Source organism: Crocodylus porosus, unplaced genomic scaffold (assembly GCF_001723895.1).
Source record: "Crocodylus porosus isolate Cpor-Errol unplaced genomic scaffold, CroPor_comp1, whole genome shotgun sequence".
In the NCBI taxonomy this organism is placed as follows: domain Eukaryota; kingdom Metazoa; phylum Chordata; order Crocodylia; family Crocodylidae; genus Crocodylus; species Crocodylus porosus.
In genome coordinates, this window is record NW_017728950.1 from 72,792,354 (window position 1) to 72,805,676 (window position 13,323).

The following is a 13,323-nucleotide window of genomic DNA, read 5'->3' on the forward strand; positions in this document are numbered from 1 at the left end:
ATAAGACATGCACATATGAAGATATTTCCCTATATTAATACGTTAAGGAAATAAATGTATTAATCATGTACAGTTAAAATACTGCTTAAAAAAATTAAGCTAGTTTTACATGAAAAGGTTATAGTAAGTCAACAGCAGTTGCAAGGTTGATGACTACAGTTTTCTTGTGAATGCATATAATAGATTTTCTTTTTTAGTAACGTATGATACTCCTTTATCTTGTAAAGTTCTCAAAATGTATTACATGATAAAACAAACAGATTGAACCTCAGTAAATTGTTACTTTATTTACCTTTTCTCAGATGTTGTTTTTACTTTATTCATATTGGAAAACCTAGCTCTTCAAATCACCATCTCAGAAAACCTGAAAAACACATTTCAATAAATTAAAACTTATTAGGAACATAGTTTTTTCATACAGTTCCACTATCATTTATAAGACTTAGTCTCACAGCCATGAAAGTTTTAGACAGAAGTTATTTTGTACAAAAGCACTTGTTACATTGTGAAGAGACGGGGAAAAAAGCAAAAATCATTATTGTTGATTCAAAACATTTGGTCTGGAAGCTGGAGCAAAAAATCATGAAATACTGCAGACAAGGGAAACATGCTGTCTGGCCCAATATAGTAGTATAATTGTGCCATATTCGGAGAATAATCTGAGAGTTTTGCAAAACAGAGAGAAAAAAATCAGCATTTTTATCATAATTTATGCAACTTGAATAGTTTGCATTAGTGTGTCCCAGAACAGAAAACTACCAACTGAAGTTTCTGCTGGCATCCAATGTGCAAGTTTTTAAGAATCTGCTGAGAATATTTTGAAATGCTACTGCATACCTACTACTTTGTTGCCACTTCACTTGTGTACACATGCATATTAAGATAACAGACTGGGAACCTAGATGTACAGTCAGAAAAACAAGAGTGTTTGGTGTTCTTATTTAAGTAGAATCTGAATACATTTCTTGGACAGAAATCGCATACTAATGACTTCATTTTCCTATCCTTTTAAGTACAGTGCTTTTAGTGTCTTATATAGTGTCTCTAAGCGATTAAGGTTAATGTTCACAGGGCCATGAACTGAAGCTCAGTGATTCAGTTCCAAATGGAATGGAAAGGCTCCACTTCCATAATACAAAGAAATGCCCTTAGGGAGGGCACCTATTAGTTATGGCATTGAAGACCAACTCCAGAAAAGGCATACTCAAGCTTTGGAAAAGGCACTTATCCTCTTGGACCTTGCAGGTGAGAAACTTTCTTCTGACCACTGGAGTGAAATTGGTAAGAACCCAATCAAAAAAACCTTTGCTGCTCAGATCATAAGGAGCTGTAACACAACTGGGCAAAGGTCAGCCAGTTTCATTTCGGACTTGCAGAAAGTCAAGAAGAGGAATGAAATAACTTGCCTGGAAAGGAAAAGAAACTACCATTAAAAAGACAGACAACAGGATGCTTCTCTAGATAGTAGAAAACTGTATCTGAGGCACCCCAAATCAGTAAAAAGGGTGTTCCAACCATTTCAGGCACTTCTGTGCAGATGCCCTCTCAGCGAGATCCAAAAATAGTCATTCAACACTTACCTGAGAGCATAGTCTCCTCTCTTAACAGCCAGGAAGTCACGTGGAGAAGAGAAAGCCTGGCTTCTCATAAGAAGTCTGAGCTTGTCTCCAGCAAATTTGTCCGAGTACTGATTGAGGGCAGAATTTCTTGACTTCCTTAAAAGAAAGAGAGAACGTTAACAGCTTCAAGAAAAGCAACTGGGTTCACTGCATAAAATAGCCCATCACCCGATTTATGAGGATACAATTATTGCAACTAGGCCACAGACCTAACTAGGGATAGGATATTAGATTTGGGAATACTTAGCTCAGATGGCCAATCTGGCACACCTCACTATTATGCTTGCAACACTGACCAGCTGTCAAACAGCTGATGAACAGTCTACTGGTGCCAGCAACATCTACGTATTAACTTGTACTGAAATGTTTTATGAGTGGAGGCAGTTATTGCTAAATAAGATCTTGTTACCTTCATTAGTTTATTTCACTCTAAAGCCAACACAGCACATCTGACGCAATTCTAGTATGGGAATATTTCAGGTCAAGGGGAATATAAGGGCTGACAGAAAAAGAGAAAGGAAAATGGGAAAGAAAGGGTAAGGCTGCTAATAATGACAGCACACAAAACTGGAGAACTAAACACAGCGTACATGCAAACTAACAAAAATTTCTTTTTGATGGTCTTCCAACCAATGCAGTGAAAAATAAATTTAAAAAAGGTTGAGAACTATATCATAATTTTAAAACCTGCACAATTTTAAAAACCTCTGATCCTACCCACACAACCACACCAAAGTTATTTGTTTCCTTACTTGGTTGCCAGATAGATGGTCCATTTGAAAGGACTTTTTTTTTTAAAAAAAAAAAAAAAGGTTAAAAATTAGTTTCAGGGGTTATATTTGCCATCCCTTCTGCACCCCTCAGTTTGCTCTGAACAAATACAGTGACTAAAACGTTTAAAATTAAATATATTTTTAGACTGGTACAATTTCAAGTTGTTATTTTTATGGTCCAGCAAATATGAAATAAAATCTCTCCATGCCCTTAAAGTATACTGAACACAGTGAAAGAGTGCAAGGCCCTTTGCTGGGACCACCAAAAATTATAACGATAGGTTTAAATTCCCAAACAAAAATACTTTAAGATGGAGTAGTGGCTTTCTGTACATCTCAATATTTTTAAAAAGTCCTTAAGAGAACACTGTTATAAAGTAGCCAAAATCTATGAAACTCAGTTAAAATGACACATTAATGTTTATATAAAGAAAATGAAAACCGTGAATGAAAACACCCCTAAAATATACTATCCTTTATACTTGTCACACAAGGTAAATAAAATATACGAGACAATCACAGCTACCCTTCATCCGAGTTCTTATACCCCACAATTGAAGCAGACATTTATGCCATAGCTAGCTTTCTAGCTCAGGCAGGAACATCCAGGGTACACAGGATTTTGAAATGTGGTCAGAGATATAAAAAAATGCAATTGTAACCTAACTGGAGAGATTAATTGAGTCATGATATCTATAATCATGCTCAGTCCTAACCACTTCAGTCAGAAACAGATTGAAATGGTTGCAAGATTACCAAAGCCTGCCATGAGGACAGTATATTTCATAAGAAACAAACTGGCCTTTGGTTTATATACATGGATGTATTACCAATACTTTTTTTCTCCCTCTCATCACTCTGAAGTTCAACACACTTCATAAATTTCTATAAATGTACCCTTATAGTATAGCTGTGAATTACTGTGCTCCATTTCTCCCACATATGAAGTGGGAATCAGAAGCTCTCCCATCAGCTTTTCCCAAGCATTCAACTTAAAAACCAAAACCAGAAAGGCTCCTTCCTTGCAACCCTACACCTTACAGCAGGGGTCAGCAACCTCCGGCACCTATGCCGAGCATGGCACACAAGGCCATTTTGCTTGGCACACCTCTGCCAGCCTGGGATCTAAGCAGCTGTTGCTAGCCACAGAGCCCAGGCTGCTCCCAGCAGGTGGCTGGGAGGCTGCAAGCCCTGCTGCAAGCAAACCAGGCTCCATGGGCTGGCTGCAGCTGGGAGGCTGCAAACAGCTGCTCTGGGCTCCGCATGTTGGCACTCTGGCACCTTCCAGGGTAGACATTGTGGTTTTTTCAGCACTCCAGCCAAAAAACATTGCCTACCCCTGCCTTATAGTGTCCATTAGCCCTACCGTCTCTAGTTAAGAATCTTGGCTTCTGGGACCTAGGGTACCTATATACTTGCTCCGACACATTCTTAATTAGATTAATTGAGTCTGTTCCGTGTTCTAATTAGAGCAATCCAGCATCACGTGTACAAGTCCCCACAGGTTTAAAAATGGTCACTGGGACACTTTAACTAAACGTTGTTGAATAAGCTTTAGTTAAAGAGTCCCGTAACCATGTTTAAACGTGTGGGGGGCTTAAAACACATGACGCTGTGGAATTTTAATTACAACAGCTCTCCAGGAACTGCTTCAAATAAAACATCCCCCCCACACACGCACACACATATAGGCAGCCCTAGTTCTCAACCAACTTAGGCATCCAAGTTTCTTATGCAGTCCCAAGGAGGAAGAACAGGATTCACAACAGCCAACACACCAAGAAGGGAGTACCTAATGCAGGCAACAGAAAATGCTGACGAAAGGAGCCTCTTTCTGAATTCAGCCTCTAATGTGAAGAGCAGTATTAAGCCCTTATATGAGGCTGAGATTCAGAGCTTGAAACCACCTCCTGGGCTTAGACACCCTAATTGTTCCTTTGGAGAAAAGCAACTGGCTTGCTCTTGAAACAGTCAGTAGAAGGGCTGGTGACACCCAGCTTATTATAACAGCCTGGAGCAGGAGGCAGCAATCTACATGCACTGTATCCAGTCCACAGAGCCAGGGGGAATTTCAGCAGCATTTTAGCAGTGGGTGCTTTGCCTGAGTGGTGGGGGGAAGCAGGGGTGGCAGCAATGCTGTCGGAGAGGAAAACACTCGCTGTGGCAGTGGCACAGGCTTGCACTTGGAGCTAAGGTCTGTTAAGGTCCCTCCTAATTCAAAACATTATGCATCTGGCTCTGAAGTTAAAATACCCACCCAGAAAACGAGAAAGTGCCCACCTCAACCTAAGGGGATTCAAATCAACATCTCCTACCTCTTGGGAGAATGCCCTGATCTACAGAATAGACTAGGCTGGGGGCACTCTCCACCTTCCAGCTGTGGCTGCCTAGTGTGGCACAGGTAAGAATGCAACATTTATGGAGAGAGAAAGGAAGAACAAGACAAAACGTACAGCCCAATGATGAGGGCATTCCCTAAGAGAAAGGAGGCTCATGTTCCAGTTATTCCAGGTACTACTGAATCTGGAACCTGCCCACCAAATACAAATTTATCAGCTGTGTTAGGAGATAGAAACTTGCCTTTTCCTTTTCTAATTCAAGCAAGGGCCTCAAATCATAGTGCTTCATTTACTAATACCCATGAAATTTCAGAGTGCTCTAGGAAGGTTTCAAATTCAGTAATATCTAGAATTCAGTCCAAGATGTAAGTCAAGAAACTACTTCCTGGATGCAGTCCAAGTCTTACTTCTAGTGATCTGAACCACATGCTAAATTTTTTTTAATCTGTTACAAAACTTGCAGATCTCTCAGTTATGGTTACAGTTAGTAACTTCATATTCTGCCCAACATTACAGTAATTGATTGAGCCTATATTTACAGTAAATTATAATTAGTATTATGTTGTAATTAGCAGCTAACAATTACACTTGCTCAGGCCCAGTGTAGTTTCTCAATCTTTGAAAGAAATTTTCTAATTAATCAAAAAAATTAAATTACTGACATTAATTTATATTTTACAGAAGTTCTTTAGTAATGTAATAAACTCAACTGCACACACATAATATACAATTGGGGAACAAGCAATTTTACTCTTGAACACTGTTATATATACTAAAATATTTAGTATGCATTTCAAGCCCAACCTTTAAATGTATATCATCAATCATCATCATGGATCCACTCCATATTATGAATACCTTCAAGAAGCAATGAAAATATTCCATCCATGACAACCTGTTTAAAGTTACAGAGTCTCTGCCAAGTACTATAACTACCTCTTCTGGATAAGTACAAGCAAACAGAAACTTAACTTTAATAAATCAAGATGACAGTTTCTTTACTGCAATGGGCATTTATTTCTAGTTTCTAGCAAGCAAAGCCATTTTCATATCCACAAAATTAAAAAACTATAATTTGGTTTTGGGACTTGGAAGAAGTGTTAGCTATAGATAAGGAGACAGGACAACACCCTCTCTCTTCCTACAAATATTTACTACAGAAAAATTCACAAGTCATTCAGTTTACACAATACTGCACTATAATCCAAGTTGTTCTTTGTTAAGCTCTGTGGAGTACTGAGGCAACTATCAAAAGTATACTGAGGATCAGTGGTTATAACTTCAAATATACAATGAGGTAAAAGCTTTACAGAAAAAGCTACAGAATGCCTCATTAGTTTCCATTTAATAAAAGAACAAATACATACAAACAAGAAAAAAAGATGGGAAGTCCATTTTTCTCTGTATTTCCGGTTTGTAAAACAGCTACTGGGAAATTGCAACACAACCCACAGCTTTCTCAGCCACACCAAGAGCTACTATTAGGCTGCTTGAAGCGTAAGTTCAGTTTTCTGTTCCTACTTACAGTATCACAGCGATACTACAAAAGACAGATGTGCCTTGGCCAGGTAGTAAGCTTGCTTTATTTATTTATTTATTTATTTTAATAGAAGGCAAAAATTAAAGATACGAAAGAAGAAATAAGTAGGGAAGGAAAATGACACTGATGAAACTACAGCAGAAACCTGACACTCCATTTGCACCAAACCCAATGCCTGTTCCCTTTCTCCAGTTCTGAACTTTTCAGCCAGAAGCAGCTTATTAGCACAGTAGTAGCTTCCAGGTTCCTAGTCTGTGGCAGTACGGTGGAATCCTCCTCCTTTGGCTTTCTCCTGTTGCAGACGTTTGTTCCTTAAAGCTGAGAAGCCTACAAGCTTCAGCAGTCTGGACAACTCAGACCAGGGGTTTTCAACCTTTTTGGATCAGTGTATCCCTGGCAGCCAGATGCAGAGCAGTGTACCTCCGGCAGACAGAGAGCGGGCAGGGGGGATGGCATATGGCCGAATGCAGGGTGGCGGCAGCCATCGCATGTGAGCTTACCCCGCGCCCCACGTCCAGCTGGTGCCTGTGCGGCAGCGCAGGATGGTGCACGGCAGCACTCTGTCCCTTCCTGCCCACACGTACCCCCTAGGGCCTTCTCAAGTACCCCTGGTCCTGACAAACCCCGACTTAGACTACAGGCCCTTTCACAATACCAAGTATCATTTGCTACAGTTCAGCCTAGGTTTTAAGTAATGTTGATGAGTCTGAAAACAACAGAAAATAGGCATTTTAAAAAAAACGAATAACTTATTTTTAAGCTTATTGCTAAAAGGAAGAAACACCCACTGCTATATCACACTGGTAGCTAATGCTATATATCTGGAGGGCAAGAAGGTGGGGTAAGGAAATTATTTTTAGGACTTTGGGTTACAGAGAATGTTTTTCACAGTGAAGTAGCATTTCTGTAGCCTGTGCTGTATATAATTTAGCATACTTCGACCATAGTTTCTACTCTTCCTGATGATAATGAGAGAAGTTAATGCTAACTGAGAACATACAGTTAGAGTCAAAGTTGTTGACCATTACTGCTGATTACATGAGCAGATATGGAGAGTTACACAAAGGATTCCCACTGTGGATGAACCTTGCAGTAAAAGACTGCAACCTCCTCTAGATCCAACCTGTGCACCACTGAGGCACAGAATTGAGCACAAAAACTCTTATTCTATTTTTGCTTTGAACAGTTTGTTGTGAGACTAAGACATGAAATGTAAAAATATTAGAAAAGAACCAAAGCAAAAACCAGGAAAAAGATTAAGCTGATCTGCATTAAGCAAGACCATGCTCAACTATGGGTGGGAAAGAAACAAAAAAGAAAAGACAAAAAAGGCAAATGCTGTCTCAAACAGAACACCCAAGAAAAAATAGGAAAAGACATTTCAAGGACAACTTTCAAAGAAATTCAATCACAGGAACATAGGGTTGAAAGGGACTTAAGTGGTCATTTAATTCATCCTCCTTCACCAAGGCTGAAAACTTTCCATAGATGTCTAACCAGCTCTTAAAAACTCCAACAGCCTCCCTAATGGCCTGGTTCCAGGGCTTCACTACCATATATGCACTATGGAAGCTTGTCCTAATATTTAAATTAAACAGATTTCTTCCCAGCATCCACTGGGTCTAGGAAAACAAATGATCACCCCACTCCTTCTAACAGCTGTTTATATTTTGGAACATTTATGCTCTTCACTGAATTGCATCCCATTGATTTTTGAATTCTCCCATTTATCAAGATTATTTTGAATTCTGATGCTGTCCTCCAAAGCATTTACAACCCCATCCAGCACAGCAATATCAGAAATTTTGGGAACACTCTAGTTTGTCATTCAAGTAAATAATAAAATATCAATTACAACTGGTCACTAAGACAGACACCTGTAACACTTCACTTCAAACACCCTCCCAGTTTAGTGGCAAGGATTTCTCAGGGTGATGCTTTGTATTTTACTAACTCTGTAGTTGGGATAGCATTAAACGCGTTTTTGCCTGCAAGGCATTCTTTCTCAGGTCTGATCAGCTCCAGACCCAAGGAAGAATGTCTTGAAAGCTTGTCACCATCACCGAGAAATCCTTGCTTCTTGCATAATTTCTGGACCATCACTGGTACAACATCACTCTTATACCACCACTCCAGAATCAGGCATTATATTGCTGAACACTGCAATATTCAAGTCCTTTTACAGACTAGTCCTTGGTGTGAGGTTGGATAAGGGAACCTGAAGCTCATTGATTAACCACTTATCTGCTAGCAGTGACTTCCATCTTCCTCCATAAGAAAGATGAGCTGAAAGGTATTAGAAATTGGTATAAAGGCATATCCCATTCTATCTCTCAGAAACCAATTATCATGAATGAAACAGATAACTATCAAATGTCACACCCAACGTTCATAGTAGCTAAAAACTGCAGAAGCAGCATTCTACTTCCAGTTAGGTCATAACAGATTGAAGATGCTGCCAGAGAAACAACATTTATTTTTAAAGTGGACTCATAAGAAAACAAGAGTGTGAGAAGGCAATTTGTAGACCCCTTTCTAAAAACCACAAGGATTTTTTATTTAGAAATACAATACATCTGTAGTTCTAGCATGTTAGGAACCAAACAATCTCCTACCACTCCAAACTGCCTCAATTCTAAGTAACCAATTCTAGCAAGATTTTTGCCCAGGAGTGTTACCTCTGTTGTAAATAGCAGGAAGTACACAAATCGCTTCACATTTTACAGGCGTTCAGATAACACAGGATTGGAGAATCTCTTAAATATGGAATCTGGAAGAAGGATGAATTAGCTGTGACTTTCATAACCTACCCTGAAAACTAAATCCATAAAGAAGGTGTCTCTTCCTGCAAACATCCATATAAATTAAGAGCTGATTAAACAGGGAATGTGTTTAATTTTAAATAAAAGAGTACTTAAAATTTTTACACTTTCTTTGGCAAAAAGAATTAAGAAAATTCAAAATGAGTACAGGCAGTCCTCGACTTACAATGTTTCGAGTTACAACGTTTCGCACTTAACGTTTATAAATTGACACCCTGTTTCAACTTTATGACGTCAGTTTCGACTTACAACGCTTGATCCGATGCAACACCATGCCAGCAAGTAAGTTCACTGTGTCGCTCATCTCCCTGGAGAACATCTGTCCATACTTCCTTGGACACTTCCTTTAAGAAAGCAGACAGGACTCCAGAAAAACATGCAGACAAGACTCCTGAGAAGACTCCAGCCAAGAGCCCTCCAAAAAGTCCAGCAGTCACCTCAAAGAAGTCCTTCTAAATCAATATGATTGCTATTTATGATATAAATGCATTAATGTAGCTATATTACTCATCTATAATTGATCAAGTACAAAATTCTGGCGTATTTTTGGTGAAAACAGGGTATCAGGCCTTGGTTCAGGAACCAATCCCCCATTTATAACATTGTTTCTTATGAGAAAATTGGTTCCGAGTTACAAAGTTTCGACTTAAGATTTGGTTTTCAGGAACCAATTGTGTCATAAGTCCGAGGACTGCCTGTAGTGACTTACTTCGTAATCCACAGTGTTGATTATAAAAAAAAAAAAGATAAATTAAGACATCTGACATCAAACAGGAAAAACGTGTTTTACTGCATCTGGTATACATGTCTAAGTCGAATTATTTGAGTATACTATAAAACATCTAAAGAAACAGAGAACAGTAGAATGATTCATCACAAGGAGACAAAAGAAAATGGCAAGGCGGAGTTTATTTTATGGGATATAAGAAACCTAACCAGGTATAAAATACATAATACAGAAGAAAAATGTACACACACATTTATATATCTATATACCTCTACACACACACACACACACACACACACACACGTACATATAAAAGAGAGCGAGAGAGAGAAAGAATGGTATAAACAGCTAATTATGTAGAGTGAAACAAGTTCTAATTGTCAGACAGACTTAAGAGAACAACAGTATAGTTATTGTTGACAAAATAAGTACGATACAGAGGTTTTTTAAAAAGTTTTTCTGGGCAATCAGCACAGGTGCAGGGCATTCGTATACTGGAAAAAAAATCATTCCCAGAGCATGTAGAACACTGAGATTACACAATTCAGCAGTAATGGAAAGTCTCAGGGCTGTCAAAGAAGCTAGAAGAGGGTCTCAGTTTTCCTACTGGGAACACAGATTGCACCACTCAGCAGAGGTACAAAAATAATCAGCTGCATGGGAAAACACAAAATAATGCAACCTCCCAACCTAGTTCCCTAAACACACCGTGCCAACATATGCTGGAAAGCTGTTTTAGTGAAACTACAGCATCAACAGTTATCAAATCGAAGTATGCACTGTGAAGTAGTTGACACCACTTTCAAGCGGTCAGCACAAAAATTTAGAAGCACATTTTCAGAGATTTCCCCAAAAAATGAGAGGAAAAAAATACCAATAAACAAACACCCATGTAAATGCCAGTATGTCATGGATCACCCAATTTTACAATTACTACATGCCTACATTTAAAATAGTCAGGTCTCCATTATGACGTCAGATTCTTCACTTAATGCATTTAAAGTCTCAAAAAAGGCAGGAAAAGCATGAAAGAGATGTTGCAGCTTTCCAGCTGAGGGTCTGCTTATGTCCCTTGGCACAAGTTAGAAGAGCCCCCCGTGTGTTCTAAAACTACATCAAATTACTGCTTACAGCTACTTGAAAAAGAGCAAGGTAAAGAGTCTGGTCCTCAAAATACTGATTCTTCAAAACAATATTAAGTAGTCACTGAGTCATACAAGGCAGCAGTGTTCTAATATGTACATGAAATTGAGAGCAACTGAAATACAGTTGTGTAATTCTAGCTCTCAAAAGGAATATAGCTCAAAAGAAAGACAGTAGCTAAGTCCAGAAAACTCATGCCCCAGCCATTTGGACATAACATACAACTTCCCAGGTAAGCAATGGCCTATTTCACAAGGAAAAGAGGATAAAGGGAATGCAGGATATTTTTGGCAATGCTGACCCACACAAATATTGTATACTAAGCAAATGGGTTAAGAAATAATTGCATTTTTGTCTGTTAAAAGAAGGTTTTCCTTTGCTTCAAACCAGCAAGAAGAGCTGCCTAAAACTTAATAGAGACAGGTAAGTATTCTGTATTTTGGCATTTATTTTTATTAAGAAAAATTAGATTCTACTGAAAATGTCAATTTTTAATAAGAAAACATGCCAAAATAATTTAACTTGCTCTTTTCCTTCCAGTTGCAAAGGTGTTTAAAACAGACTTATTCTGCTATAGTCAGTGTTCTCATGCATGCCCCTTAACTAAACTAATTATGCACAACAGTCCTTATGCCACAAGTATTACCTAATTAATGGATTTGCCAGAAAGAAGGTGAACCATGAAAGCAAATATCCATATTCAAAAACAAATATATATGCAACAAAATCAACACTGAAGCTACTTGCAAAGGAAACTGCATTCTGTGTAAGGATTTGCCTGTGAAGGTCATTTACATACACAACGTCCTGTAAACGATATCACTGATTTCTTCAGGAATGACATCTACCATTATATTGCAGTTGTATTTGAAGGCAAACTCCCATCAGGATATAGGCCTTATTGAATCTGATGCTAAAATGCACACCTAGAAAGTTATGATCATTACTCCAAAACTTGCAGATAGAAGAACTCATCTAAATTGGATTATTTAAACACATCTGCAAGCTCAGTGTTTGTAATGTTTCCATAAAAAGCAAAACACAGTCAACAAAATAATTTCCTTGCTATTAAGAATCCTGAATAACACTTCCAAGAGGTTCTGCAGTCACTTGGGCACTCTGAAAGCATTATATCTGGGCCATTGCAGGGTGGGGGCTCATCCTCTGGCCTGTGGGCTAGGTCCAGCTCACTGAACCTATCTGCCCCATGGAGCTCCCTGCAGGTCTGGAAATTTGGCAGTGGGGGAGTGGATGCAATCAGTGCTACCACCACTCACATCCCCCTTTGCCAAGTTTCCAGGCCCAGATGCCATGACCCTGTATGTTGAGCTGAGGCTGCTAGTGGGCACATGGGACTGGGGCCTAATCCAGGGTACAGGGCTGGGATCCTGCACTGGACTGGCACCATGGATCAGATCTGGCCTACAAGCTGATCTTCCACCATTCATCTGACCTGCAGGGCTAAACGTTTCGTCTCTGCTGGTCTATTGTGATTCCCTGCCAGTAACATTGATAGGATTTTGAAGATGAGCAGGGCACCTGCCCCCCGCCCCCATCCCCACCCCACACTCATTCAGCCTGAAGAGCATTCCAAAAAAGGTACCAAAACATTAAAATCCACAGATTTGCATAAGTTTTACATAAAGCCAATTGGCAGCAGATGAGCCCAAACAACATTTATTGTCACCCTGACTGAGAGCACCCATGACAGCCTCTCTACACAGCATGGTGCGGTCACCAGAGGACAATTTGGGAAGGTCAAGGATACAAGCGTGGGGCAAGGCTATGTTTTTAAGCCTGGCTTCTGAGGGGAGAGTTTGGCTGAAGGACTCTGGCAGCTCACCCTAGGCCTGGGTATCCTGCTCAGCCATGTGTTGTGGGCCAGATAAACAGTCCTGGGCTGTAAACAAGCCAGCATCCAGGAGCCAGCACTTGGCAGCAGGGGACTGCTGTGTTTGGGGGGGCGGGGCAGGGACCTGACACAGCTGCTACTGGACATGGACATGGACACACACGCTGAGGCACATAGGCAGGCAAACACGGGGAGGGGGGAGAAAAGGACACACCCTGAAACACATGGGCGGGTGGACACACACACGGGGACATGCAGACAGACAGACGCACACATACAGAGACACACATGCACACATGGGGACACACGGTGACATGCAGACACACAGGCAGACAGACACACACACAGGGACACACACATGGAGACACGGGGGACATGCACACACAGATGGGGCCACACGGAAACATGCAGACAGCCAGACACAGAGCGGGGAGCGGCCCCCGGGCGGAGATCGCGGCCGCGCGGACTCACCCGGGCGCCGGGGGTGCAATGGCTGCAGCCGCCGGCC

The 13,323-nt window shown here is 40.2% G+C and overlaps 1 protein-coding gene across 5 annotated transcripts in view; it reads right to left on the bottom strand.

The window, feature by feature from the left end:
- AGTPBP1 (ATP/GTP binding protein 1) overlaps positions 1 to 13,323 on the bottom strand; it is a 122,477-nt gene that overhangs the window by 97,945 nt on the left and 11,209 nt on the right. For 4 of the 5 annotated variants that reach the window (XM_019554759.1, XM_019554761.1, XM_019554758.1 and 1 more), the window contains exons 2-3: positions 1,581 to 1,715; positions 293 to 364 (exon numbers count right to left, since the gene is read on the bottom strand). In XM_019554759.1, coding sequence (XP_019410304.1) covers positions 293 to 324 — 32 coding nt within the window. In that variant the 5' untranslated portion in view covers positions 325 to 364; positions 1,581 to 1,715. The remainder of the gene's footprint in view (positions 1 to 292; positions 365 to 1,580; positions 1,716 to 13,323) is intronic. The other variant, XM_019554760.1, reaches the window with a different exon arrangement.